The 27768-nt window shown below is 40.1% G+C and overlaps 2 protein-coding genes across 4 annotated transcripts in view; one reads left to right on the top strand and one right to left on the bottom strand.

The window, feature by feature from the left end:
- Nucleotides 1–8439: 8439 nt before the first annotated feature.
- LOC110495185 (transcription factor Sp5-like) lies at nucleotides 8440–10939 on the top strand. Its single transcript, XM_021570502.2, has 2 exons — nucleotides 8440–8804; nucleotides 9191–10939. Exons 1-2 carry the CDS (start codon nucleotides 8730–8732, stop codon nucleotides 10346–10348), a joined length of 1233 nt encoding a protein of 410 aa, XP_021426177.1. The 5' UTR covers nucleotides 8440–8729; the 3' UTR covers nucleotides 10349–10939.
- Nucleotides 10940–12101: 1162 nt separating this feature from the next.
- LOC110494319 (rho guanine nucleotide exchange factor 25) overlaps nucleotides 12102–27768 on the bottom strand; it is a 73541-nt gene continuing 57874 nt past the window's right edge. For 2 of the 3 annotated variants that reach the window (XM_036950398.1, XM_036950397.1), the window contains 5 exons: nucleotides 20755–20946; nucleotides 20373–20553; nucleotides 16656–16861; nucleotides 15557–15664; nucleotides 12102–13484 (listed from right to left, as the gene is read on the bottom strand). In XM_036950398.1, the coding sequence (XP_036806293.1) occupies nucleotides 13368–13484; nucleotides 15557–15664; nucleotides 16656–16861; nucleotides 20373–20553; nucleotides 20755–20946 (804 nt within the window). In that variant the 3' untranslated portion in view covers nucleotides 12102–13367. The remainder of the gene's footprint in view (nucleotides 13485–15556; nucleotides 15665–16655; nucleotides 16862–20372; nucleotides 20554–20754; nucleotides 20947–27768) is intronic. The other variant, XM_036950399.1, reaches the window with a different exon arrangement.

Below are 27768 nucleotides of genomic sequence, written 5' to 3'. Positions count from 1 at the left end.
GTTTCTTAACTATTTTCTTAACTGCATTGTTGGTTAAGGGCTAGTAAGTAAACATTTCACGGTAAGGTTGCACATGTGACAAATAACATTTAATTGTATTTGCATTGTCAGTCAAAAACAATATGCTTACATGGAACAGTTGTAGGTCTATGTGTTTTCTTTGTGTTACTGATAACATTGAATCGTGGATTCTGTGAGAATATACATAATATGGTACAGTAGAGAGAGAATATTCTAAGCAAACCTGGGACAGAATTATGGGGCTTTGCATGTTGGTTCTTTACATCAGCTTCGTATCATTTCACCCTCCATTCCTTCCCTCAGTCTCCACCCTCCCTCCCCTCAGTCTCTCCCCTTCCTCCCTCCCTTGTCCTGAGGAGGGAGAAGAGAAGGAGCATGCCAGGTGATTGGTGAAGTAAAATATTGATGTGGAGTATCAAAGAGTTGAGTGTTACTCCCCATGTATTCCAAAACTAACCCGGGTGTCCCCTTTGATCAGGGGGTCTCTGATCTGGCTTCTGAAGTTGTAACCAACCCCCAAAAAACAAAATACAAAACAAACTTCAAGCTCCTCCAATACCCATGAACGTTTTCTATTTGACAGATGGAGCAGTTTGTGTTATCCAACTCAGTGATATACGGTGCATTCGGAAAGTATTCAGACCTCTTGACTTTTCCACATTTGTTACGTTACAGCCTTATTCTAAAATGGATTAAATAAAAAAAATCCTCATCAATCTTCACACATTACCCCATAATGACAAAGCGAAAAAAGGTTATGTTTGCAAATTTCTTAAAATAAAAAACACAAATACCATCCAGCCAAGTGGCGCAGTGGTCTAAGGCATCCCAGGCTGTGTTGCAGCCGGCTGCGACTGTGAGACACGAGGCGGCACACAATTGGCCCAGCGTTGTCTGGGTTAGGGGATGGTTTGGCCGGCTGGGATGTCCTTGTCCCATTGTGCTCTAGCAACTCCTTGTGGCGAGACAGGTGCATGCACGCTGACTAAGGTTGCCAGCTGTTGGCACATTGGTGCGGCTGGCCTGGGTTAAGCGAGCAGTGTGTCAAGAAGCAGTGCGGCTTGGTGGGGTCGTGTTTTGTAGGATATTTTTCTCTCAACCTTCGTCTCTCCCATGTTCGTATGGGAGTTGCAGCAATGGGACAAGACTGTAACTACCAATTGGATATCACAAAATTGGGGTAAAAAGTACAGAAAGTTTTTTGCTGTGAGACCTGAGGTCAGGTGCATCCTATGATCATCCTTGAGATGTTTCTACAATTTATTGGACATGATTTGGAAAGGCACATACTACATTTCCATATTTTATTAACCGTAAAGGAAAACTCCACCCAAAAACTATATTTTCGTATTTGTTTCATTAGTCCATTGTTGACATAGTCCCAGTTGTCAGTGCTCAAATGTTCAAGATATGTAACTTTCAAAATACAGAAATCATCCCTGTATGATGCATTTTGAGTCATATGTTTAATTTTGCATAATAGAAGGATGATTTCTGTATTTTGAAAGGTACAAGTCTTGAAAACTTGAGCGCTGATAAGCAAAACATTTTGGGATGATTTCAACAATGGACTAATGAAACAAATACCAAAATATAGTTTTATGGGTGGAAATTTCCTTTAATATAACAGATCATGAATTACCTTAATATAAAATGTGTATATGAAATAATCTTTAAAATATGAATTATTCATGAATCACGCAAGCACTTAGGAGAGAGAGGTCTGGCGTATAGGGATGCTAATGAAATCACATATATGATTTGATCAAAGCATTTATTTTAAATGAAATTAAGTTGTTTTGATTAAGTCCAAAACAGATCTGATTCCTCTACAAAATCAGGATGATACACGGAGCTACACTCTCTGTAGTGCTGTTTAATATTCCACTAGAATTCAGAGTAATGTTTTCCGCCCATCATATAAAACCGACCAGGCCCTCTTCAGCATGCAACTGTTGACAGGTAAGGATAGCCATATAGCCTAGCCTAATTATCTCAAATCTGCATCTGTGAGTTACCTTGAAGATTACAGTATGTGACATGTTAATGATCTTACAGAAGGATACAGAAAGGAATCTTGGAGAAAGCATGCAGGGTTTTTTCAAAAGATCTAACCTCTCTATTCTCCTCTATTCAATAGACTTACTGCAAGGGTGTTGTCTCACAATCTCTATTCTCTGTCCAACTGTGTCACTGCTGAAAATCAGCCCAAAACCCATGTGTCATTGTGTCAACTGATTTCCCTTGGTTCTGTGGTATAGTCTACTACAGTTTAGTGAGAGGGTGGTTGGATGGGTGGGTCAGGTTTAGGATGTGTGGTCATGGTGATGGTGGCCTATTCAAGGCAACACCAGGGGTGTGAAATCAGCTTTATGACACAGACAGCAAAAGCCCTGGTGAGTGACTGGCTTTAAAGATGGTGCAGATGGCCAAAGCAGCTGGGAACATTACAGGCTGATCTGGTTTAGAATGGCCCTTCAGGCTGGGCAGTTATGACATTATAAGGTTCTGAATACTCCCTCGGGAATGGATGGATTTCACACTAAAGACAGACTGCAATCTTTCTGTAAGCTGTTCTTGTTTTGTCGTTCCCAACTTCCTCTAATGCCCATGTGTATGATTTTCATTATGCATACTTTTTCAATTCTGCGAGTGAGTGTGTCTACTTATGTCTTTTGTATGTAATCTCACAGCAAGCAAAAAAATCCAACTGGCCATAAAGTTTTCTAATTCAGGAGATGCATAACATCCCAATCTCTTTTGTCTGGACAGTGGGCAGTGCCAGAGGGTTTCCAAAACAAACCCATCCAAGTATTCTCAACCATCACACGCAGAAGCTTGAGATCAAGAAGAAGAAACAACAAAACCATATTTTCCTCACTCATTCACTGACTACATGAATCAAGTGTTCACGTTGGAGGTGCCAAAGGAGGGAATGTCAACATTTCAGTCAGGACCTCTCTCATTAATGCCAGAGAGAGAGGTATGAAAGCCTGTTTGTTGATGTGGTACCCTACCCCTCCACCCAGCCTGTTCTAACAGCCTGGTCTCATAGACTAGATGTAACATAGTAAATGTAAATCCAGAACACTCAAATTAATATATCTTAGATTTGGAATGGTTACATAAGACAGAGGGTTACTTAAGGAAAGTAGAGTGATTGGTAGGGGTGGATGGGCAGGTGTATAACATGAGTGTCTAGCAACCCAAAGGTTGGATGTTTGAATCTCATCACGGACAACTTTTGCATTTTAGCAACTTTGCAACTACTTACTACTTTTTAGCTACTTTGTAACTACTTAGGGGAAGGGTTAGCTAACATGCTAATACTAACCCTAACCCCTAGCCCTAACCCCTATCTTAGCTAACCATAGACACCTAACTAACATTAGCCACCTAGCTAACGTTGGCCACAAACAATTGGAAGTCATAACGTATCATACAGTTAGCTACTTCTTAACATATTGTACTAATTGCAATTTGTAACATATCATACGAACTGAAATTCGTAACATATCATATAAAATGGATGATGGACGTAACCACCGGTGTGATTAATACCTCTGAGGGTTTAGAGCTTGAGGTTGTCATCTTACACAAGTACTTAGGAGTAGATGGTTCACTGTCCGTCTCTCAGCACATAACAAAGCTGCAGGCTAAAGTTAAATCTAGACTTGGTTTCCTCTATCGTAATCACTCCTCTTTCACCCCAGCTGCCAAACTAACCCTGATTCAGATGACCATCCTACCCATGGTAGATTACGGAGATGTAATTTATAGATCGGCAGGTAAGGGTGCTCTCGAGCGGCTAGATGTTCTTTACCATTCGCCATCAGATTTGCCATCAAAGCTCATTATAGAACACATCACTGCACTCTATACTCTTGTGTAAAAACTGGTAATCTCTGTATACCCGTCACAAGACCCACTGGTTGATGATTATTTATAAAACCCTCTTAGACCTCACTCTCCCCTATCTGAGATATCTACTGCAGCCCTCATCCTCCACATACAACACCTGTTCTGCCAGTCACATTCTGTTAAAGGTCCCCAAAGCACACACAAGGTGAAATAGTTTGATTTTTTTTTTTATATTAAAATCCCTGGGTCGCTCCTCTTTTTATTTTGCTGCAGCTAGCCAATGGAACGAGCTGCAACAAACACTCCACCTGGACAGTTTTATCTCAATCTCTTCATTCAGACTCAATCATGGCCACTCTTACTGACAGTTGTGGCTGCTTTGTGTGATGTATTGTTGTCTCTACCTTCTTGCCCTTTGTGCTGTTGTCTGTGCCCAATAATGTTTGTACCCTGTTTTGTGCTGCTACCATTTTGTGTTGCTAACATGTTATTGTTATGTTGTGTTGTTACCATGCTGTGTTGTCATGTGTTGCTGCCTTGCTATGTTGCTGTCTTTAGGTCTGTCTTTATGTCTGAGATCCCCAAAGATTGGAAAGCCGCCGCGGTAATCCCCCTTTTCAAAGGGGGAGACACTCTAGACCCAAATTGTTACAGACCTATATCCATCCGGCCCTGCCTTTCTAAAATCTTCGAAAACCAGATTAATAAACAGATCACCGACCATTTCAAATCCCACCGTACCTTCTCCACTATGCAATCTGGTTTCTGAGCTGGTCATGGGTGCACCTCAGCCACGCTCAAGGTCCTAAACGATATCATAACCGCCATCGATAAAAGACAGTACTGTGCAGCAGGATACATCGACCTGGCCAAGGCTTTCGACTCTGTCAATCACCGCAGTCTTATCGGCAGACTCAACAGCCTTGGTTTCTCAAATGACTGCCTCGCCTGGTTCACCAACTACTCCTCAGATAGAGGCCTGTTGTCCGGACCTCTGGCAGTCTCTATGGGGGTGCCAGAGGGTTCAATTCTTGGGCCGACTCTCTTCTCTGTATATATCAATGATGTCGCTCTTGCTGCTGGTGATTCTCCGATCCACCTCTACGCAGACGACACCATTCTGTATACATCTGGCCCTTCTTTGGACACTGTGCTAACAAACCTCCAAATGAGCTTCAACGCCATACAACTCTCCTTCCGTGGCCTCCAACTGCTTTTAAATGCAAGTAAAACTAAGTGCATGCTCTTCAACCAATTTCTGCCTGCACCCTCCCGCCCGACTAGCATCACTATTCTGGACGGTTCTGACCTAGAATATGTGGACAACTACAAATACCTAGGTGTCTGGTTAGACTGTAAACTCTCCTTCCAGACTCACATTAAGCATCTCCAATCCAAAATGAAATCTAGAATCGGCTTCCTATTTCGCAGCAAAGCCTCCTTCACTCTGGCCGCCAACTGACTATCCTACCGATCCTTGACTTCTGTGATGTCATTTACAAAATAGCCCTCAACACTCTACTCAGCAAACTGGATGTCGTCTATCACAGTGCCATCCGTTTTATCACAAAAGCCCCATATACTACCCACCACTGCGACCTGTATGCTCTTGTTGGCTGGCCCTCACTACATATTTGTCGCCAAACCCACTGGCTCCAAGTCACCTATAAGTCTTTGCTAGGTAAAGCCCCGCCTTATCTCAGCTCACTGGTCAACATAGCAACACCCACCCGTAGCACGCGCTCCAGCATAAAAAAAAAACATATCTGAAGCTTGAGTCTTATATCTCCCTCTCTAACTTTAAGCATCAGCTGTCAGAGCAGTTTACCGACCGCTGTACCTGTACGCAGTCAATCTGTACATAGCACACCAGACCACCTCATCCTCATATTATTACTACCCTCTTGCTGTTTTGCGCTCCAGTATCTCTACTGGCATTTCATCATCTGTACATATATCACTCCAGTATTAATGCTAAATTGTAATTATTTTCGCCCCTATGGCCTATTTTTTTGCCTACCTCCCTACTCTTCTACATTTGCACACACTGTACATAGATTTTTCTATTTGTTATTTTCTTTTGTGTTATTGACTGTACGTTTGTTTATGTGTAACTCTGTGTTGTTGTTTTTGTCACACTGCTTTGCTTTATCTTGGCCAGGTCGCAGTTGTAAATGAGAACTTGTTCTCAATGGCCTACTTGATTAAATAAAGGTTAAATAAAAAAATAATCAAATTATATAGTGTTGTCTCTCTTGTTGTTATGTGTGTTTTGTCCTATATTTATATATTTTTTAATCCCAGGCCCCGCAAGGAGGCCTTTTGCCTTTTGGTAAACCATCATTGTAAATAAGAATTTGTTCTTAACTGACTTGCCTAGTTAAATAAAAATACATTTAAAAAACATCTAACCTGGTTGTTTCTAATGATCCCTGGGATCTCTCCCCGCCCGTGCCTTGGGAACCCAGGGAAGCTGGAGATCAGGGAGAGTTCCATCTGGATCCAGGTGTATTTAAATGATGCTCCGCAGCACAGAGCAACAGCTCAACGCGCCACGGTGTGAGACAGGGGACGCTGGGCACGACCACGGGAGCATTGTGCGCTTCACAGTTCAAAGTGAGAAGAGAGAGAGTCGTTAGCACTTCAAAGACGGTCATCTGGGATCAGTGAGAGAAACGAGTTAGAAGGAGAGGGGTTGGAGGGGGAGGGGGAGGGGGAGAGGGGGCAGTGGGACAGGAAATGCGAAGCAATGTAATTGACATCCTCTGTAGCGATGATGAAACACACCGCTGCGGCTGTATGAATGAGACCCAGGACTACTGCTTCAATATTGATCTACAAGTTTCTGTTTGGTTCTTATTTGCTTGGCTTTATCCATAGATTGATATGTGAATCAAACATCTTATACCCTATTGTACAATAACCTCTAAACATAATTTACAACATTTTCTATTGGATTTAATTTCCATATTCCAATTATGTGAAGAATTCATGACAAACGTTGAAGAAATCTGCCAAAAGAGTTTGTGTTATCCACTGGTGTGATAAATGATTGCTCCATTGTCTTACATAGATGGAGGTGTCACTCCTACGCCACGCTCGTCCCTCAATCAGTGCAGGCGGGAATCGACGCGCTATCGATGCCGTAAGAATGGGTTTCCACTAGCTACCTTTTATATTATAAAACTCTTTACGATCAAAACAATCATGTTTCGAACGGCACTTATGGACTTATAAGATGTATAAAACATAATATATAACATAATGGCCTCTTAACTGTGCCCAATTACTCTTGAACAGCTAATAATGGCTCTCTAGGTTTATTGGCACAGGGAGAGCCTGTCCCTCACATCTGTTATGACCATCTTGTCAAATCACAGTCCTTAGTGTAGAGCTAGGTATAGGCCTATGTGGGATGCCATAGAGATGTTGGGACTGACAGAAGAAGCAAACTAGATCTACCTAATACATCCTTTACAATGAAATGTCCTTTGTCCTACCAATTTCGAAGAATACACCTTGAAATGGAAATGCGAGTAAAAGAGATATGGAAGAATAAATTGACAAATAACTACACAATGGTTATTGGCTCCTGAAATATGGTGTTATAGTTATATAGTAAAGAAATAAAACAAATACACATGCCAGAAAATAGGCTCAATCGAAAGAAAATAAAGTCTGTTGTAAATTTAAAGCACTTTGCTTTGCCAATGTAACTTGACACTTCTTGCAGAGTCCTTTGAAGAAGCAAAATGGTCACCACGTAGAAAATGTTGCATCTGCGATAAGATTTGATATTGGCCTTCACTTGAACCAGTGGGAGGGAGCTCGTCAGAGGGGAGGAAAACCTTCAGTTTGCTTGACTTTCAGATGCTATTGGGGCTCTTTGATCCTGGATTATTATACAGAATTAAGAAGGAAACCCCCCAAAAACGTCAACCACCAGCTCAAATCACTTCCAAACACTTTGCAATGAAGTATCCGCCTAGTAGGCATACCCCACTGGGTATGTTCAATGTCTACTTTTCATTTACGTTTGGTTGAGTTGTCAACTAACGTGAATTAACCAAGAAATCAACTATCTCTCTCTCTCCCTCTCTCTCTCTCTCAATTCAATATTAATTTAAATTCAAAAGGGCTTTATTGGCATGCGGAACAGATGTCTACATTGCTAAAGCAAGTTAAATAAACAATAAACAAAAGTGAGAAGAAACAAATTTACAACATCAACCAAAAAATATAAAAACTTAACAGTAAACATTGCACTAAAAAGGTTAGAAAAACATAAAGACATATCTACGTAGCCTACAGTGTTTTTTCACAATGTGCAAATAGTTGTAGTAGGAATAGTGGGGGAGAAAAAATAATTTATTTATCTCTCTCGCTCTCTCTCTCTCTCTCTCTCCCTGACACACACGCACGCACACACAGTTCCTACTTTTCTGTAGGCCCACTCGTGAAAGGGATCCCGCAGAGGACATCTCTCCATAACAAGATGCTGCCAAGAATGTGTCGATTGGTCTCGTCGCACTTCAAAGGATATAGCGTTCGAGGCAATCAGTGAAGACAAGGTTGCTGAAAGTTTGTCACCTAAAATTACTGGGAGAGATAGATTGCAGAAGGGATACCACCGGAGCCCGGATTTTGGAATTGTTTCTACAATCTGTTTTTATTCTATGGTATTTTTATTTCTTCACGATAATTTATAGAACACGTTATGGGGTTTATTTATTTTTTCAGTAAAGGAGTCTGACTGGATGAGAATTCAGACACTGCCAAATCTCGTTTTCTAGATAAGATTTTGTTTCGGTGCGCTGCGACCAGTCAAAAAGCTACATTGGCCGCAGATGCGCTTAGTGGAGACACAAAAACTGATGGCCGCTTTGCCGGGGACCGATCACTTTCTACAACCTTTCTTACAGGTGAGGAGGAAAATATGTTTGGAATAATTTTGGAGCAAATTTGGTATAGGAGAGACATTTCAGTGTTACTTAGAGTACATTTTTAAAGTGCCACGTGCAATAAGTGATTCATTTTCTCCCAGTATCTTCTTAGGAATTCGTCTGGTTTATTCATTTGTTAACAGTATTTTACTGTTACTTTAGTTTAGTTCATTAAATACATAGAAAAAGTATAACATATATTTTAGAAATAGAAATGTTGTGGTCCACTGTAAAAGGTCACCACTGTTCTATTGTTTCTCGGTAATCACTATAATATATTGATTTTGTATCTTGTTTTTTACTCAAGAGTATCAAATTCAATAGTGTACAGCATGTCAAACATCCATTATTTCTCTACTCCACAGCACCGCATAGCCAGCTCCTCTCCTGAGAACGAGCCCCATCCCCTATCCTCCTTCCTGGCCAGAACCTGTGGCCAAGCCCATCTGGGAGGCAGTGGAGTGGGGCAGGAGCGGCAACACCATCCTTATGAGGGGACCATGAGCTCCATGACTGGGATGCTCCAGCTGTGGGGAGGGGATGTGGTCCAGAGCTCTAGTCTTGGGGTCCAACAGGTGGCAACTCTGACAGTGCCAAAAGTATCTTTTCCTGGCCACATCCAGAGTGGACTGGGCCCTCACCCCCACCACCACCACCACCACCTCCATGAGCTGCCTCTCACCCCTCCGGCTGAGCCCTCCTCCACCCCGACTGCCCACGCCTTTGATCTCTCTCCAGGAAAGATGCTCGCTCCTCAGGTCCAGGGTAGCTCTCATACCCCATACTTCCACCACCAGAACAATAGTATTGGGCAGAACTTTCCTAACTTCCTCCAAGTTTCCACAACAAGACACCCCTACCACCCTAGTGGGTATACAGAGGAAGGTCAGCAATGGTGGAGCCTGCCGCAGACAACCAGCAGCCCCCATGGCCATCACCAACCTCACAGCCACCCCCACCATCACCACCCTCACCCCTTTGCCCTGGGCAGACAGCTGGTGTTGGGGCACCAGCCTCAGATCACGGCCCTCCTCCAGGGCTCATCCAAGGGCTTGCTGGGCTCCACACGTCGCTGCAGGCGCTGCAAGTGCCCCAACTGCCAGTCCACTTCTGGGGGTACAGGGGCTCCAGCAAACCCAGAAGAACCAGGCCGGAGGAGGCTCCACATCTGCCACCTGCCCGAGTGTGGCAAGGTGTATAAGAAGACGTCCCACCTGAAGGCCCACCTGCGCTGGCATGCTGGGGAGCGGCCCTTCCTCTGCAGCTGGCTCTTCTGCGGGAAGAACTTCACACGCTCGGACGAGCTGCAGAGGCATCTGCGCACACACACGGGGGAGAAGCGTTTCAGCTGTCAGGCATGTGGGAAGAGGTTCATGCGGAGCGACCACCTAGCAAAACATGAGAAGACCCACCAGGGTAAGAGGGGACAGCCAGACACAAGGGATAGCCAGGGCCCCCAGCAGGAGGCTCCACAGCGACCGGGTGGTAGCAGAGGACCAGACAGGAACATCAAGAAGGAGTAGAGAAAAGACCAAGAGAGGTAAGCCAAGGGACTCACAGTCAGTGTGCTGTATTCTGAGACCCCCAGCGCCAGTCTCTGTGTGTGGAGTCCAGGTGATGAGACCCTCAGAAAGACAGGAGGGCCAGTGTGGAGACTGAGAGTCAAGGGCAGACCAGTGATTCAATGGCCTTTCTCTTGAAAAAAAATAACTTCGTGCAAACACACAAACTTTTACACTGTCAAACCATTGTCTTGACAACGTGTTTGTCATGGTCATTGTAGCCAGCATTGTCCCCGGGCCACCAGCAGGAGGCCTGTGATCTTCAGAGGCCGTTCTGTTCAGCATGCCTGCCTGCCTGTGTGGAGACTCGCAATAAAAGCAGGAGGACTGAGGTGATTGAATATCCCTTTCTCATGGACCCCTAATGGAGATAAGTGGTCTCAGAGAATGACCAAAGACATCAGAGAGGAAGTCAGAGTACAAAGATTCATGGAAATAATGCTGTTTACTATGGTTATTTTCATTCAGTCTGCCAGCAGAGTATTTTCAGTGTTACGATTTTCAATAATAAACACTAATTACACCACAATGCTCTTTTGACTATTGTGTTTATATTTTAGACAGTTTGTGTTATGTGTATCTGTTGCCGGGTATATCATTTTTCATGTATCTTCAATTGTCAAATAAAACTAACCAACAAAAAAAAACACTAGAATTTATTGTGCTATTAATTAAGCCTATTTTTGATAAGTTAAAAGTATTGGCTTATTGGCTTATTTTTAAGTGTGTATTTTTTAAAACATTTTTATTGTAATTATAAAACGTCTTATGAATTAATTTGAAATGCATAGGATAAATGACATTGCAAATTCATTGGAATTTGGTTGCCAGAAAGTTCAAATAGTAGTGTGATTCGATAGACATTGATCTACATTACATGAGCATACAATCTCAAATAAGCAAAACTAAGTTAGAGTAAAAAACAGCTTGATTTCATTAAAATAAAACAAAAAAAGATAACACTTTTCAATAATGATAGATCAAATGATTGTTTTGCGATGTTGTCAATTGTTGTCAGTTACTATTTAGCCAGATAATAATCTCTCTATGGGTAGAGGTATAGCAACAGAGAGCTCTAACAAGGAAGCAAACTTCCTTGTTTATTGGCCCCCAGCTGATACCAGTGTCCTTTGATTTAGCCGTGGTGACAGTTTATCATCCCACCCTTCCCCGTTCGCATTTTTTCCATTCTTGCCAAATCTGACATACATTGCCAGAAACCTCAGCATTCCACCTGAAAAGCTATATTTGAAGATGTGTGTGAGCATCTTCTATCCTCAGGTAGCCAGCCATATGCAATCTACCATCAGGAGCCCTATATTGAGCATTTAAAGTTGTCCCTCAACTCACCATTTGATGGCGCTAAATACCTACAGTATTTTTCCAGTACACTCAAAGACTGTCATGTAGGCAAAATGAACCGCAAGCAAACACCTATGAATGTGTGAAACGTTGTTCCATTTGATGCGGAATACATCAAATTACTCTTGCTTATTGGCCCTATTGTTCACTTTTGTATTGTTTTGTGGGATTGTTGAGAGTGGTAGTATTCATTTCACAAAGGCAACAGTTAAGTGTGTAAGCTAGGTGAAGGAAATGGGCAAGGACGTTCCGGGTTTTTCAGGATAAGAACTCTCACTACCAGTTCCTTTTTGACGGTCTTATAACATGACCACGACCAAGATCACAAGAATGATAGGGGGACAAACAGCAGTGCAGTGTTGCATTTTGTTTTTATTGATATGGTCCCACAGAATATTATTTACATTCATAATGACATTGACAGATGAACAACCCCTTGAACTTTGTTCCCTTTTCCTCTCTCTCCTTCAGCTATGAGTGGGCTTTGTGTGAGTTTCCGTGTGTTTTCTTCAGATAACGTTGGAACAATGGCAGTGTTAAAGTAGCCGCTAAAATGAAGGAAAACGTATCAATTATTACTGTGCTGCTTCTGTATGCATAGAGTAGACAGTCATGACTGCAGCTGCTCAACTCCTAGACAGATTCCGTCCCACAATCCATTTCAAAACTGTATAAGGACCACAATGTCATTGCTGTATGTCAACACTCTTCACCCAAAGGCTGCTTCATGACATAGTGATGAGGATGAATTCAGGATAGGAGCGTACTGGTTAGCTATATAAAAAGAGAGACAGAGAATAGACATGCCATTATCGCCCACTAGTCTTTGCTTCCCTTCTTGTACAACGTGATCGAAGCTGTCACACGTAGCAGTAGCATAATGATAATATGGTTTGCCTGTTTAAGATTAAAGCAACAGTAAAGAGTTGGCGACTTAAGAAGCGGTCCCAAATGTCTCATTTCTTTATGAAACCAAATTGTGTTAAAAATGTCACCATATGAAGTTCAATCATGTATTAACTCTTGACAAACTTAGGGGTACTGTACTGTAGAAACCATTTGCAATGTGAACAGCTACCATCGCATCACAGATGCAATGTAGCAGTCACACATACATACCAACATGCGCACACAAACACACTGTCAACATCAGAGACCACTGGTTACTTTTCAATTTCTCTCACAGAAACACCATAGAGGGCTGCAATTCTGCTTCACTTCTGACATCACAATAGTAAGTAGAGGTTTCAAAATAGTAGAAAATATAATATAAAGACAGAAATACACACAAAATAATCCTTATTACAAGCTAGAGATACCATAGTAATAGTAATATAGCAATATTAGGGTAATCACAAGGAGTGATCCCGCCCCAGGCCCCCTGCCTGTCCTCTGTGGAGTAGAGCCAGGCTAGCCAGGGGTCTCTCAGCCTGCCCCTCATTAACTCCAGGGTGAAGTCTCCTCTAGGCACAGATCTAGGATCAGCTTCCCCATCGCCCAAACCGAACCTTAGCCATTACTGGGGATAATGCAAAACTAAACTAATATCAGCATCTAGGGGCAGCTTCACCATACACCCCCTCATTCAGTATGTGAGGCCAAAGGTCATCACACATCATCAGCACTCATGCTCATGCAGAGAGAGATCTGTCAGCTGATCATGGTTGCCAGAGTGATTTGGTGCATAATCTCCTCCCTCCCCCGGCATGGGTCCATGGTATCTGTCAGTACCCCCCTGAGAAGACAGGATAAGACAGAGGCAGCATGTTCAGTTACATGCACATAGTGAAGTCATACTAGGGCCAAGAGGCTTAATATGTCAATTACATTTATATCAAAGCCTTTAAAACCATTTCCTGCAGTCAAATGACCTAGTGGCCTCATGGGTGGAATGTTATTCATAATTTTCATGATTTCATAATTAATACACTTTTTTTATGATTTTAATTTCTATGTCAAACAGTTTTGTTATATTTGCCTCTTTGATATATATAAAGTGTAATATTGGGATGCAAACTCAAAATTGAATACATTTCAACTCTATATCTGACATGGTACAGGGTTTTTAAACCCATAACCATGTGTATACTTTAGTTTCAAAGTACATTTAAGACTACCAAGAAACACTGTGTGATTTAGCCCACTGCAGTAAAATGTTATTGAGACCCTTGCAGAGAGGAAAGAGGAAAGACAAACGTGGTGGTATGTTGAGTGGTTCTAAAGCAAGATCCTGTCCTTACATCAACCCTGGGTGGAGACAGGAAGAGTGACCTTACTGCACTCTAGCAGTACAAGGTTGCAGTCTGAACTCACTTAGCCTTCTGCCCTAAATCAACCTATTGCAGGAAATACAAGTATGATACAGAATTGTTATTTATTTTACTAGGCAAGTCAGTTAAGAACAAATTCTTACTTTCAATGACAGCCTAGGAACAGTGGGTTGCCCCCAATGATATCAGTCCTCTCACCTCTATATTAATTGTAGGTTTCCAAATACACCAGAACAGTTTCAAATCTATCCACTGATAGGGCAACATTAAACTTTTTTTCAAAGGCCCGAAGGGTTCTCTATTTGTCTGTCTACAAGGGAGACAGAGGAGGAACTAAAATGAAGTGTGGAAACAGCTTGATAAGCCTCTCTGATAGGAGTCCTGTAATCAAACCCATTTCCTCCACATTTATTTTTTAACCTTTATTTAACTAGGCAAGTCAGTTAAGAACAAATTCTTATTTACAATGATGGCCTACCCCTGCCAAACCCTAACCCGGACAACGCTGGGCCAATTGTGCGCCGCCCTGTGGGACTCCCAATCACGGCCGGTAGTGATACAGCCTGGGGAGAGTCTGGCTAAATAGAATAAACTACCAGCCAGGGCACTAAGCTAGTTATCCCCAGGAACTGAAACATCTGTTCCCATGTATTCCCATAAATAAATCAAAAAAGAGATATGTGATCATGTTATTTTCCAATATAATCTATTTTTGGCTTGAAAGAAGGGAAAGGGAATACCTAGTATGCATTCAGCCAAAATGTCTCTTCCGCATTTAACCCAAACCCTCTGAGTCAGAGAGGTGCGGGGGGCTGCCTTAAACGACGTCATGGGCACCCATGGAGCAGTTGTTGTTGGGGGTTAACGCTCAACGGCAGAACAGCAGATTTTTCTGCCTTGGCAATTGTGGATTCAAACCAGTGACCTTAGCGTTAATGGCACAACGCTCTTAACCACTAGGCTACCTGCCGCCTTAGTTGTGATCAATTTGCAGTGTACAAATTATTATAAGTATGTTCCGGCCTCCCGACCATCTGCTCTGACAAAAAAAATTGGCCTGCAGCTGAGTCTAGTTGCCTACCCCTGCTTTATGGGTTCTATAGTGTTTTTATAGGAACTGACCACATATCAGTGTGACAGCCTGCCAGGGTGCTGTTAGTATTGTAACCCTGGCTGGGAACAACAACAGGATATCTCCCATTAGGAAAGAATGAGAGGGATGCCCCAGTCATTTCCCTTTAGCACTGACAACCACAACAACCCCAGGCCAATGTCCAGGGGGATTATATGATAAAACAGTAAAGAGCTATTTATAAACTAAACTATTTGCTGATCTGTTTGTGATCTGAAGTGATGAAAGAGTTTATGGGAGCATTGGGAGGTTAATGACAGAGATCCTACTTATGGTGGTGAGTCCTAAGTTAAATAACTCACACTTTCCTGTACTGTAAATCAATTATATTTCTGTAGAAATTTGTGGTCAATCTCAAAATAGGACTTGGGGATAATAGTATTTCCCTGCAGTGTGGTTGAGTACCTGCAAGCTGTGCTGGGCAGGGGGGCGCAGGCCATTGCTAAGCTGTTGAGGGCTGGTCAGAGGGAGATGGGAGGGATGGGGTGTCGCAGGGCTAAGATACAGCGGGGACTGAAGGAGATAAAAGATAAAAGAGGATTGAATAACAAAGAGAGAGAGAGAGGGAGAGAGAGATGAACCTGGAGAAGAGTTCAGTAAGCAAACTGGTCCTGGGGCTCTGTTCACAAACACAAACAGACCCCACAGAGCCCCAGGATAGCAACAAAATTCGACCCAACCAAATCATGAGAAAGCAAAAAGATAATTACTTGACACATTGAAAATAATTAACAGAAAAACAGAGCAAACTAGAATGCTATTTGGCCCTAATCAGAGAGTACACAGTGGCAGAATACCTGAGCACTGTGACTGACCCAAATTAAGGAAAGCTTTGACTATGTATAGACTCAGTGAGCATAGCCTTGCTACTGAGAAAGGTCGCCGTAGGCAGACCTGGTTCACAAGAGAAGACAGGCTATGTGCACACTGCCCTCAAAATGAGGTGGAAATGGAGATGCACTTCTCAACCTCCTGACAAATGTATGACCATATTAGAGACACATATTTCCCTCAGATTACACAGACGCACAAAATTCAAAAACAAATCCAATTTTGATAAACTCCCATATCTATTGGATGAAATAACACAGTGTGGAATCACAGCATCAGGATTTATGACCTGTTGCCACAAGAAAAGGGCAACCAGTGAAGAAAAAAAACACCATTGTAAATACAACCCATATTTAAGTTAATTTATTTTCCCTTTTTTACTTTAACTATTTGCACATTGTTACAAGACTGTATATAGACATAATATAACATTTGAAATGCATTTATTATATTGGAACTTGTGTGAGTGTAATATTTACTGTTTCCCATGCCAATAAAGCCCCTTGAATTTAATTTCATTGAGAGAGAGAGAGAGAGAGAGAGAGAGAGAGAATGTGGGATTTAAATTAAATATATTTTATCCAGTAGTTGCTGACACTATTTAATCTTCACTTGCTATGACTATCAGATCAGCCTAGTGAGTGTATTGTTGCAGTCAGTTGGGTAGTAGTACCTGTGTGTCTGCAGGGGGCTGGCTGGGCAGGTGGAGGGAGGGCAGGGAGGTATTGTAAGAACGCAGGTTGGGTAGCCGGTGGCGGTCAATGGAGGCAGAGGAGTGGGGTCGCAGGCCAGAGGTCGGTACAACGGGAGCATTCATGGCTCCTCTCAGGCTGTTGGACTTACTCTCCCTGCGCTGGTACTCTATAGGAGACTGGAGAGCTACGGTACACAGGAGATAGGAGACGACAGGAGGATAGTTGGAGGGATAAGAATTGAGACAAAACCAGAAAGTTGACACCTAACAAATGGCACCACTAATTTATTTATTGAGCATCTATAAAATGTATCCATAAGGGAGAATCAATCAAGTAATGCAGTTAATCATTTAATAAAATGAATCAATCAATTCATTCATTCTATAAAACACAGCTTAAAAATATCCTGAAATCCTCAATTTCCCATGGACATTTACCTGTGTGTGAAAAACTAGAGAAACAAATGTCTGTCCCAAATGGGACCCTACTCCCCATTTAGAACACTACTTTTGACTAGAGTCCTATGGGCCCTGTTCAAAAGTAGTGCACTAAATAGGGAACAGGATCCCATTTGGGACACACAGAGTGCATCCGGAAAGTATTCAGACCCCTTGACTTTTTCCACATTTTGTTACATTACAGCCTTTTTCTCAAATTTATTAAATACATTTTTTTCCTCATCAATCTACACACACTACCCCATAATTACAAAGCGAAAACAGGTTTTTAGAATTGTTTGCTAAATTTATAAAAAATAAAACAAAAATACCTAATTTACATAACTATTCATACCCTTTGCTATGAGACTCGAAATAGAGCTCAGGTGCGTCCTGTTTCCATTGATCATCCTTGAGATGTTTTTACTACTTGATTGGAGTCCACCTGCCATAAATTAAATTGATTGGACATTATTTGGAAAGGAACACACCTGTATATATAATATCCCAGAGTTGATAGTGCATGTCAGATCAAAAACCAAGCCATGAGGTCGAAGGAATTGTCCATAGAGCTCCGAGACAGGATTATGTCGAGGCACAGATCTGGGAAAAGGTACCGAAAAATTGCTGCAGCATTGAAGGTCCCCAAGAACACATGGGCCGCCATCATTTTTAAATTGAAGACGATACGAAGCACCAAAACCCTTCCTAGAGCTGGCCGCCCAGCCAAACTGAGCAATTGGGGGAGAAGGGCCTTGGTCAGGGAGGTGACCGAGAACCCGATGGTCACTCTGATAGATCTCCAGAGTTCCTTTGTGGAGATAGGAGAACCTTCTAGAAAGACAACCATCTCTGCAGCACTCCACCAATCAGGCCTTTATGGTAGAGTGGCCAGACGGAAACCACTCCTCAGTAAAAGGCACATGACAGCCCGCTTGGAGTTTGCCAAAAGGCACCTCAAGACTCTCAGATAATCAGAAACAAGATTCTCTGGTCTGATGAAACCAAGATTGAACTCTTTGGCCTGAATTCCAAGCATCACATCTGGAGGAATCCTGGCACCATCCCTACGGTGAAGCATGGTGGTGGCAGCATCATGCTGTGCGGAGGTTTTTCAGTGGCAGGGACTGGGAGACTAGTCAGAATTGAGGGAAATATGAACAGAGCAGAGTACAGAGAGATCATTGATGAAAACCTTCTCCAGAGCGCTCAAGACCTTAGACTGAATCGAAGGTTCACCTTCCAACAGGACAACAACCCTAAGCACACAGTCAAGACAACGTAGAAGTGGCTTCGAGACAAGACAAGTTTCTAAATGTCTTTGAGTGGCCCAGGCAGAGCTCAGACTTGAAACTGATCGAACATCTCTGGAGATACCTGAAAATAGCTGTGCAGCAATGCTTCCAATGCAACCTGACAGAGCTTGAGTGGATCTGCAGAGGAGAATGGGAGAAACTCCCCAAATAAAGGTGTGCCAAGGTTGGGTTTTTTTTGCAAAAATTTCTAGAAACCTGTTTTTGCTTTGTCATTATGGGGTATTGTGTGTAGATGATGAGGGGGGGAAACTATTTCATCAGTTTTATCAAAATGTGGAATAATTTCCGAATGCACTGCATGTACAGTGGGGCAAAAAAGTATTTAGTCAGCCACCAATTGTGCAAGTTCGCCCACTTAAAAAGATGAGAGAGGCCTGTAATTTTCATCATAGGTACACTTCAACTATGACAGACAAAATGAGAAAAAAAATCCAGAAAATCACATTGTAGGATTTTTTATGAATTTATTTGCAAATTATGGTGGAAAATAAGTATTTGGTCAATAACAAAGTTAATCTCAATACTTTGTTATATACCCTTTGTTGGCAATGACAGAGGTAAAACGTTTTCTGTAAGTCTTCACAAGGTTTTCACACACTGTTGCTGGTATTTTGGCCCATTCCTCCATGCAGATCTCCTCTAGAGCAGTGATGTTTTGGGGCTGTTGCTGGGCAACACAGACTTTCAACTCCCTCCAAAGATTTTCTATGGGGCTGAGATCTGGAGTCTGGCTATGCCACTCCAGGAACTTGAAATGCTTCTCCTGTGTGTGAAGTCACTCCTTCGTTGCCCGGGCGGTGTGTTTGGGATCATTGTCATGCTGAAAGACCCAGCCATGTTTCATCTTCAATGCCCTTGCTGATGGAAGGAGGTTTTCACTCAAAATCTCACGATACATGGCCCCATTCATTCTTTCCTTTACACGGATCAGTCATCCTGGTCCCTTTGCAGAAAAACAGCCTCAAAACATGATGTTTCCCACCCCCATGCTTCACAGTAGGTATGGTGTTCTTTGGATGCAACTCAGCATTCTTTGTCCTCCAAACACGACGAGTTGAGTTTTTACCAAAAAGTTATATTTTGGTTTCATCTGACCATATGATATTCTCCCAATCTTCTTCTGGATCATCCAAATGCTCTCTAGCAAACTTCAGACGGGCCTGGACATGTACTGGCTTAAGCAGGGGGACACGTCTGGCACTGCAGGATTTGAGTCCCTGGCGGCGTAGTGTGTTACTGATGGTAGGCTTTGTTACTTTGGGCCCAGCTCTCTGCAGGTCATTCACTAGGTCCCCCGTGTGGTTCTGGGATTTTTGCTCACCGTTCTTGTGATCATTTTGACCCCACGGGGTGAGATCTTGCGTGGAGCCCCAGATCGAGGGAGATTATCAGTGGTCTTGTATGTCTTCCATTTCCTAATAATTGCTCCCACAGCTGATTTCTTCAAACCAAGCTGCTTACCTATTGCAGATTCAGTCTTCCCAGCCTGGTGCAGGTCTACAATTCTGTTTCTGGTGTCCTTTGACAGCTCTTTGGTTTTGACCATAGTGGAGTTTGGAGTGTGACTGTTTGAGGTTGTGGACAGGTGTCTTTTATACTGATAATAAGTTCAAACAGGTGCTATTAATACAGGTAACGAGTGGAGGACAGAGGAGCCTCTTAAAGAAGAAGTTACAGGTCTGTGAGAGCCAGAAATCTTGCTTGTTTGTAGGTGACCAAATACTTATTTTCCACCATAATTTGCAAATAAATTCATTAAAAATCCTACAATGTGATTTTCTGGATTTTATTTCTCATTTTGTCTGTCATAGTTGAAGTGCACCTATGATGAAAATTACAGGCATCTCTCATCTTTTTAAGTGGGAGAACTTGCACAATTGGTGGCTGACTAAATGCTTTTTTTGCCCCACTGTATGTGGCCCGTGGTGGTAAGCAGCAGTACCGTTGAGGAAGTTCCTCTGGGTCTCCAGGATCTGGACAACGTCGTTGACCCAGGCCCTCCGAGTCTCCTGGGACGAGGCCTGCAGAACGAAGCGTGCAACGCTCCCATCAGACCCGCGGGACGTCAGGACCAGACGACATGGGTCCTCCTCACAGTGGTCCTCCACACCCAGACAACTGAGCTGCAGCACAGAGAGACAGGGGTCACACACATTTACATTTTAGTCATTTAGCAGACACTCTTATCCACAGCGACTTACAGTTAGTTTGTGCATTAATCTTAAGATAGTGGGACAACATCATATCACAGGCACACAGTAGTAAGTACGCTCTTCCTCAATAAAGTAGTTATCAGCAAATTCATGTACACAGGTCATTCTCACCTTGATGCTGTTTTTAAAGGTGTACCCTGGCAGAGAGAAGCCCTTCTTCCTATCGATTGGTTCACTGATAATGACCAGCTGTTCAAACAGGAAGACCCGCCTCTCTTTGGCACGGGACAGGAAGCTGCTGTCCTGCTCACTAACTGTAAAGGTGTCCTGCTGGAGCAGTTTCCCCTGGGCTGTGATCTTCCCCTGAGAGACACAGAGAGAGAGAGAGAGAGAGACACAGAGAGAGAGAGAGAGAGAGAGAGAGAGAGAGAGAGAGAGAGAGAGAGAGAGAAGAGAGACATACACATAAGTAAGGGAATACCCCCCTGATTTGGACAAAAACAAATGGCGGGATATTGGCATTGGACAAACCATATACACGATGGCCAATACCACCCAATTTGGCGTTGATTCATGCAAAGTATATTGCAAATGCCATATGGCAATTGCCAATTGTAACACTTCAAAATTCCAATAGGGGGCGTGTGCGTTCCACCGGGGCATTTCATATTGCAAATGGCACCCAAGTCAACATCCAAAAGCCAAATTTTGAAAAATGAAATTTTAAAAAAAAAACTTAAAACCCCTTAAAAAAGTGCTTTCTGGACCTTTTTTCGAAATTCTTTCGAGTTTTTTGTCAATTACACATGTGTAAGAACTGTATGAGTATACTTTTGTCATCATATATATATTTTTTTTAAGTACATGCGCATAAGGCATATGTTTTGTCCATTTGCAATATGATTTCATAGGAAGTCAAAAGTCAAAAGTCAAAAATGTCAAAATTTGGTAAAAAACTTCACACATCCTTAAAAAAGTGCTTTCTGGACCTTTTTTCAAAATTCTTTCGATTTTTGTGTCAATTACACATGTATAAGAACTTTATCAACATACTTTAGTCATACTTTATTATCATATATATATATTTTTTTTTACTTGTGCATAAGGCATATGTTTTCTCCATTTGGAATATGATTTCATAGGAAGTCAAAAGTCAAAAGTCAAAAATGTCAAAATTTGGTAAAAAACTTCATACATCCTTAAAAAAGTGCTTTCTTGACCTTTTTTCAAAATTCTTTCGATTTTTGTGTCAATAACACATGTATAAGAACCTTATCAACATACTTTAGTCATGCTTTATTATCATATTTTTTTTTACTTGTGCATAAGGCATATGTTTTCTCCATTTGCAATATGATGTCATAGGAAGTCAAAAGTCAAAGTCAAAAGTAACGATTTTCCTCCGTGCAACTGATGATCTAAAATGTGCAACAAAATTTTTTTGATTTTTTTTGTTTATGTTTCCTTACTTTTTCAAAGTCACTGTGCATTTGCAATATGTTTTAATGGGCAGATACCATCACGAATTTGTCATGCTCAAAATTCAAACTTTACTTTGCTCAAACTATACCTTGGTCAACTTGTATTACATATTTATTTTTGTTTTACTTGTGCATAAGGCATATGTTTTCTCCATTTGCAATATGATGTCATAGGAAGTCAAAAGTCAAAGTCAAAAGTAAATATTTTCCTCCGTGCACCTGGTGATCTGAAATGTGCACCTGGTGACCTGAAATGTGCACCTGGTGATCTAAAATATGCAACTGGTAACCCCCCAAAAAAATTTTGGGATGTTTTTTTGTTTATGTTTCCTTACTTTTTCAAAGTCACTGTGCATTTGCAATATGTTTTAATGGACAGGTACCATCACGAATTTGTCATGCTCAAAATTCAAACTTTACTTTGCTCAAACTATACCTTGGTCAACTTGTATTACATATTTCTTTTTGTTTTACTTGTGCATAAGGCATATGTTTTCTCCATTTGCAATATGATGTCATAGGAAGTCAAAAGTCAAAGTCAAAAGTAAATATTTTCCTCCGTGCACCTGGTGATCTGAAATGTGCACCTGGTGACCTGAAATGTGCACCTGGTGATCTAAAATATGCAACTGGTAACCCAAAAAATGAATTTTGGGATGTTTTTTTGTTTATGTTTCCTTACTTTTTCAAAGTCACTGTGCATTTGCAATATGTTTTAATGGGCAGGTACCATCACGAATTTGTCATGCTATAAATTCAAGCTTTACTTTGCTCAAACTATACCTTTGTCATCTTGTGATCTAAAATATGCAACTGGTTACCCAAAAAATTTGTTGATGTTTTTTTGTTTATGTTTCCTTACTTTTTCAAAGTCACTGTGCATTTGCAATATGTTTCAATGGGCAGGTACCATCACGAATTTGTCATGCTCAAAATTTTTTAGATGTATTTTTTTTTGTTTCTTACTTTTTCAAAGTCACTGTGCATTTGGAATATGTTTTAATGGGCAGGTACCATCACGAATTTGTTTATCGAATTTGTTTATGTTTCCTTACTTTTTCAAAGTCACTGTGCATTTGCAATATGTTTCAATGGGCAGGTACCATCATGAATTTGTCATGCTCAAAATTTTTTAGATGTATTTTTTTTTGTTTCCTTACTTTTTCAAAGTCACTGTGCATTTGCAATATGTTTTAATGGGCAGGTACCATCACGAATTTGTTTATCGAATTTGTTTATGTTTCCTTACTTTTTCAAAGTCACTGTGCATTTGCAATATGTTTCAATGGGCAGGTACCATCACGAATTTGTCATGCTCAAAATTTTTTAGATGTATTTTTTTTTGTTTCCTTACTTTTTCAAAGTCACTGTGCATTTGCAATATGTTTTAATGGGCAGGTACCATCACGAATTTGTCATGCTATAAATTCAAGCTTTACTTTGCTCAAACTATACCTTTGTCATCTTGTGATCTAAAATATGCAACTGGTTACCCAAAAAATTTGTTGATGTTTTTTTGTTTATGTTTCCTTACTTTTTCAAAGTCACTGTGCATTTGCAATATGTTTCAATGGGCAGGTACCATCACGAATTTGTCATGCTCAAAATTTTTTAGATGTATTTTTTTTTGTTTCCTTACTTTTTCAAAGTCACTGTGCATTTGGAATATGTTTTAATGGGCAGGTACCATCACGAATTTGTTTATCGAATTTGTTTATGTTTCCTTACTTTTTCAAAGTCACTGTGCATTTGCAATATGTTTCAATGGGCAGGTACCATCACGAATTTGTCATGCTCAAAATTTTTTAGATGTATTTTTTTTTGTTTCCTTACTTTTTCAAAGTCACTGTGCATTTGGAATATGTTTTAATGGGCAGGTACCATCACGAATTTGTTTATCGAATTTGTTTATGTTTCCTTACTTTTTCAAAGTCACTGTGCATTTGCAATATGTTTCAATGGGCAGGTACCATCACGAATTTGTCATGCTCAAAATTTTTTAGATGTATTTTTTTTTGTTTCCTTACTTTTTCAAAGTCACTGTGCATTTGGAATATGTTTTAATGGGCAGGTACCATCACGAATTTGTTTATCGAATTTGTTTATGTTTCCTTACTTTTTCAAAGTCACTGTGCATTTGCAATATGTTTCAATGGGCAGGTACCATCACGAATTTGTCATGCTCAAAATTTTTTAGATGTATTTTTTTTTGTTTCCTTACTTTTTCAAAGTCACTGTGCATTTGCAATATGTTTTAATGGGCAGGTACCATCACGAATTTGTTTATCGAATTTGTTTATGTTTCCTTACTTTTTCAAAGTCACTGTGCATTTGCAATATGTTTCAATGGGCAGGTACCATCACGAATTTGTCATGCTCAAAATTTTTTAGATGTATTTTTTTTTGTTTCCTTACTTTTTCAAAGTCACTGTGCATTTGCAATATGTTTTAATGGGCAGGTACCATCACGAATTTGTTTATCGAATTTGTTTATGTTTCGATACTTTTTCAAAGTCACTGTGCATTTGCAATATGTTTCAATGGGCAGGTACCATCACGAATTTGTCATGCTCAAAAATTTTTAAATGTATTTTTTTTTGTTTCTTACTTTTTCAAAGTCACTGTGCATTTGGAATATGTTTTAATGGGCAGGTACCATCACGAATTTGTTTATCGAATTTGTTTATGTTTCCTTACTTTTTCAAAGTCACTGTGCATTTGCAATATGTTTCAATGGGCAGGTACCATCACGAATTTGTCATGCTATAAATTCAAGCTTTACTTTGCTCAAACTATACCTTTGTCATCTTGTGATCTAAAATATGCAACTGGTTACCCAAAAAATTTGTTGATGTTTTTTTGTTTATGTTTCCTTACTTTTTCAAAGTCACTGTGCATTTGCAATATGTTTTAATGGGCAGGTACCATCACGAATTTGTCATGCTATAAATTCAAGCTTTACTTTGCTCAAACTATACCTTTGTCATCTTGTGATCTAAAATATGCAACTGGTTACCCAAAAAATTTGTTGATGTTTTTTTGTTTATGTTTCCTTACTTTTTCAAAGTCACTGTGCATTTGCAATATGTTTCAATGGGCAGGTACCATCACGAATTTGTCATGCTCAAAATTTTTTAGATGTATTTTTTTTTGTTTCTTACTTTTTCAAAGTCACTGTGCATTTGGAATATGTTTTAATGGGCAGGTACCATCACGAATTTGTTTATCGAATTTGTTTATGTTTCCTTACTTTTTCAAAGTCACTGTGCATTTGCAATATGTTTCAATGGGCAGGTACCATCACGAATTTGTCATGCTCAAAATTTTTTAGATGTATTTTTTTTTGTTTCCTTACTTTTTCAAAGTCACTGTGCATTTGCAATATGTTTTAATGGGCAGGTACCATCACGAATTTGTTTATCGAATTTGTTTATGTTTCCTTACTTTTTCAAAGTCACTGTGCATTTGCAATATGTTTCAATGGGCAGGTACCATCACGAATTTGTCATGCTCAAAATTTTTTAGATGTATTTTTTTTTGTTTCCTTACTTTTTCAAAGTCACTGTGCATTTGCAATATGTTTTAATGGGCAGGTACCATCACGAATTTGTCATGCTATAAATTCAAGCTTTACTTTGCTCAAACTATACCTTTGTCATCTTGTGATCTAAAATATGCAACTGGTTACCCAAAAAATTTGTTGATGTTTTTTTGTTTATGTTTCCTTACTTTTTCAAAGTCACTGTGCATTTGCAATATGTTTCAATGGGCAGGTACCATCACGAATTTGTCATGCTCAAAATTTTTTAGATGTATTTTTTTTTGTTTCCTTACTTTTTCAAAGTCACTGTGCATTTGCAATATGTTTTAATGGGCAGGTACCATCACGAATTTGTTTATCGAATTTGTTTATGTTTCGATACTTTTTCAAAGTCACTGTGCATTTGCAATATGTTTCAATGGGCAGGTACCATCACGAATTTGTCATGCTCAAAATTTTTTAGATGTATTTTTTTTTGTTTCCTTACTTTTTCAAAGTCACTGTGCATTTGCAATATGTTTTAATGGGCAGGTACCATCACGAATTTGTTTATCGAATTTGTTTATGTTTCCTTACTTTTTCAAAGTCACTGTGCATTTGCAATATGTTTCAATGGGCAGGTACCATCACGAATTTGTCATGCTCAAAATTTTTTAGATGTATTTTTTTTTGTTTCCTTACTTTTTCAAAGTCACTGTGCATTTGCAATATGTTTTAATGGGCAGGTACCATCACGAATTTGTTTATCGAATTTGTTTATGTTTCGATACTTTTTCAAAGTCACTGTGCATTTGCAATATGTTTCAATGGGCAGGTACCATCACGAATTTGTCATGCTCAAAATTTTTTAGATGTATTTTTTTTTGTTTCTTACTTTTTCAAAGTCACTGTGCATTTGGAATATGTTTTAATGGGCAGGTACCATCACGAATTTGTTTATCGAATTTGTTTATGTTTCCTTACTTTTTCAAAGTCACTGTGCATTTGCAATATGTTTCAATGGGCAGGTACCATCACGAATTTGTCATGCTCAAAAATTTTTAAATGTATTTTTTTTTGTTTCTTACTTTTTCAAAGTCACTGTGCATTTGGAATATGTTTTAATGGGCAGGTACCATCACGAATTTGTTTATCGAATTTGTTTATGTTTCCTTACTTTTTCAAAGTCACTGTGCATTTGCAATATGTTTCAATGGGCAGGTACCATCACGAATTTGTCATGCTATAAATTCAAGCTTTACTTTGCTCAAACTATACCTTTGTCATCTTGTGATCTAAAATATGCAACTGGTTACCCAAAAAATTTGTTGATGTTTTTTTGTTTATGTTTCCTTACTTTTTCAAAGTCACTGTGCATTTGCAATATGTTTTAATGGGCAGGTACCATCACGAATTTGTCATGCTATAAATTCAAGCTTTACTTTGCTCAAACTATACCTTTGTCATCTTGTGATCTAAAATATGCAACTGGTTACCCAAAAAATTTGTTGATGTTTTTTTGTTTATGTTTCCTTACTTTTTCAAAGTCACTGTGCATTTGCAATATGTTTCAATGGGCAGGTACCATCACGAATTTGTCATGCTCAAAATTTTTTAGATGTATTTTTTTTTGTTTCTTACTTTTTCAAAGTCACTGTGCATTTGGAATATGTTTTAATGGGCAGGTACCATCACGAATTTGTTTATCGAATTTGTTTATGTTTCCTTACTTTTTCAAAGTCACTGTGCATTTGCAATATGTTTCAATGGGCAGGTACCATCACGAATTTGTCATGCTCAAAATTTTTTAGATGTATTTTTTTTTGTTTCCTTACTTTTTCAAAGTCACTGTGCATTTGCAATATGTTTTAATGGGCAGGTACCATCACGAATTTGTTTATCGAATTTGTTTATGTTTCCTTACTTTTTCAAAGTCACTGTGCATTTGCAATATGTTTCAATGGGCAGGTACCATCACGAATTTGTCATGCTCAAAATTTTTTAGATGTATTTTTTTTTGTTTCCTTACTTTTTCAAAGTCACTGTGCATTTGCAATATGTTTTAATGGGCAGGTACCATCACGAATTTGTCATGCTATAAATTCAAGCTTTACTTTGCTCAAACTATACCTTTGTCATCTTGTGATCTAAAATATGCAACTGGTTACCCAAAAAATTTGTTGA

Source organism: Oncorhynchus mykiss, chromosome 17, assembly GCF_013265735.2.
Source record: "Oncorhynchus mykiss isolate Arlee chromosome 17, USDA_OmykA_1.1, whole genome shotgun sequence".
In the NCBI taxonomy this organism is placed as follows: domain Eukaryota; kingdom Metazoa; phylum Chordata; class Actinopteri; order Salmoniformes; family Salmonidae; genus Oncorhynchus; species Oncorhynchus mykiss.
This window is presented reverse-complemented; position numbering and strand designations above follow the sequence as displayed.

What these genes read in the sequence shown, in the direction of transcription:
- LOC110495185 (XM_021570502.2), top strand. Translation starts at nt 8,730, where the DNA reads ATGCGCTTAGTGGAGACACAAAAACTGATGGCCGCTTTGCCGGGGACC. An exon ending in TTCTACAACCTTTCTTACAG is followed by an intron (nt 8,805 to 9,190) that starts GTGAGGAGGAAA and finishes TCTACTCCACAG; the next exon opens with CACCGCATAGCCAGCTCCTC.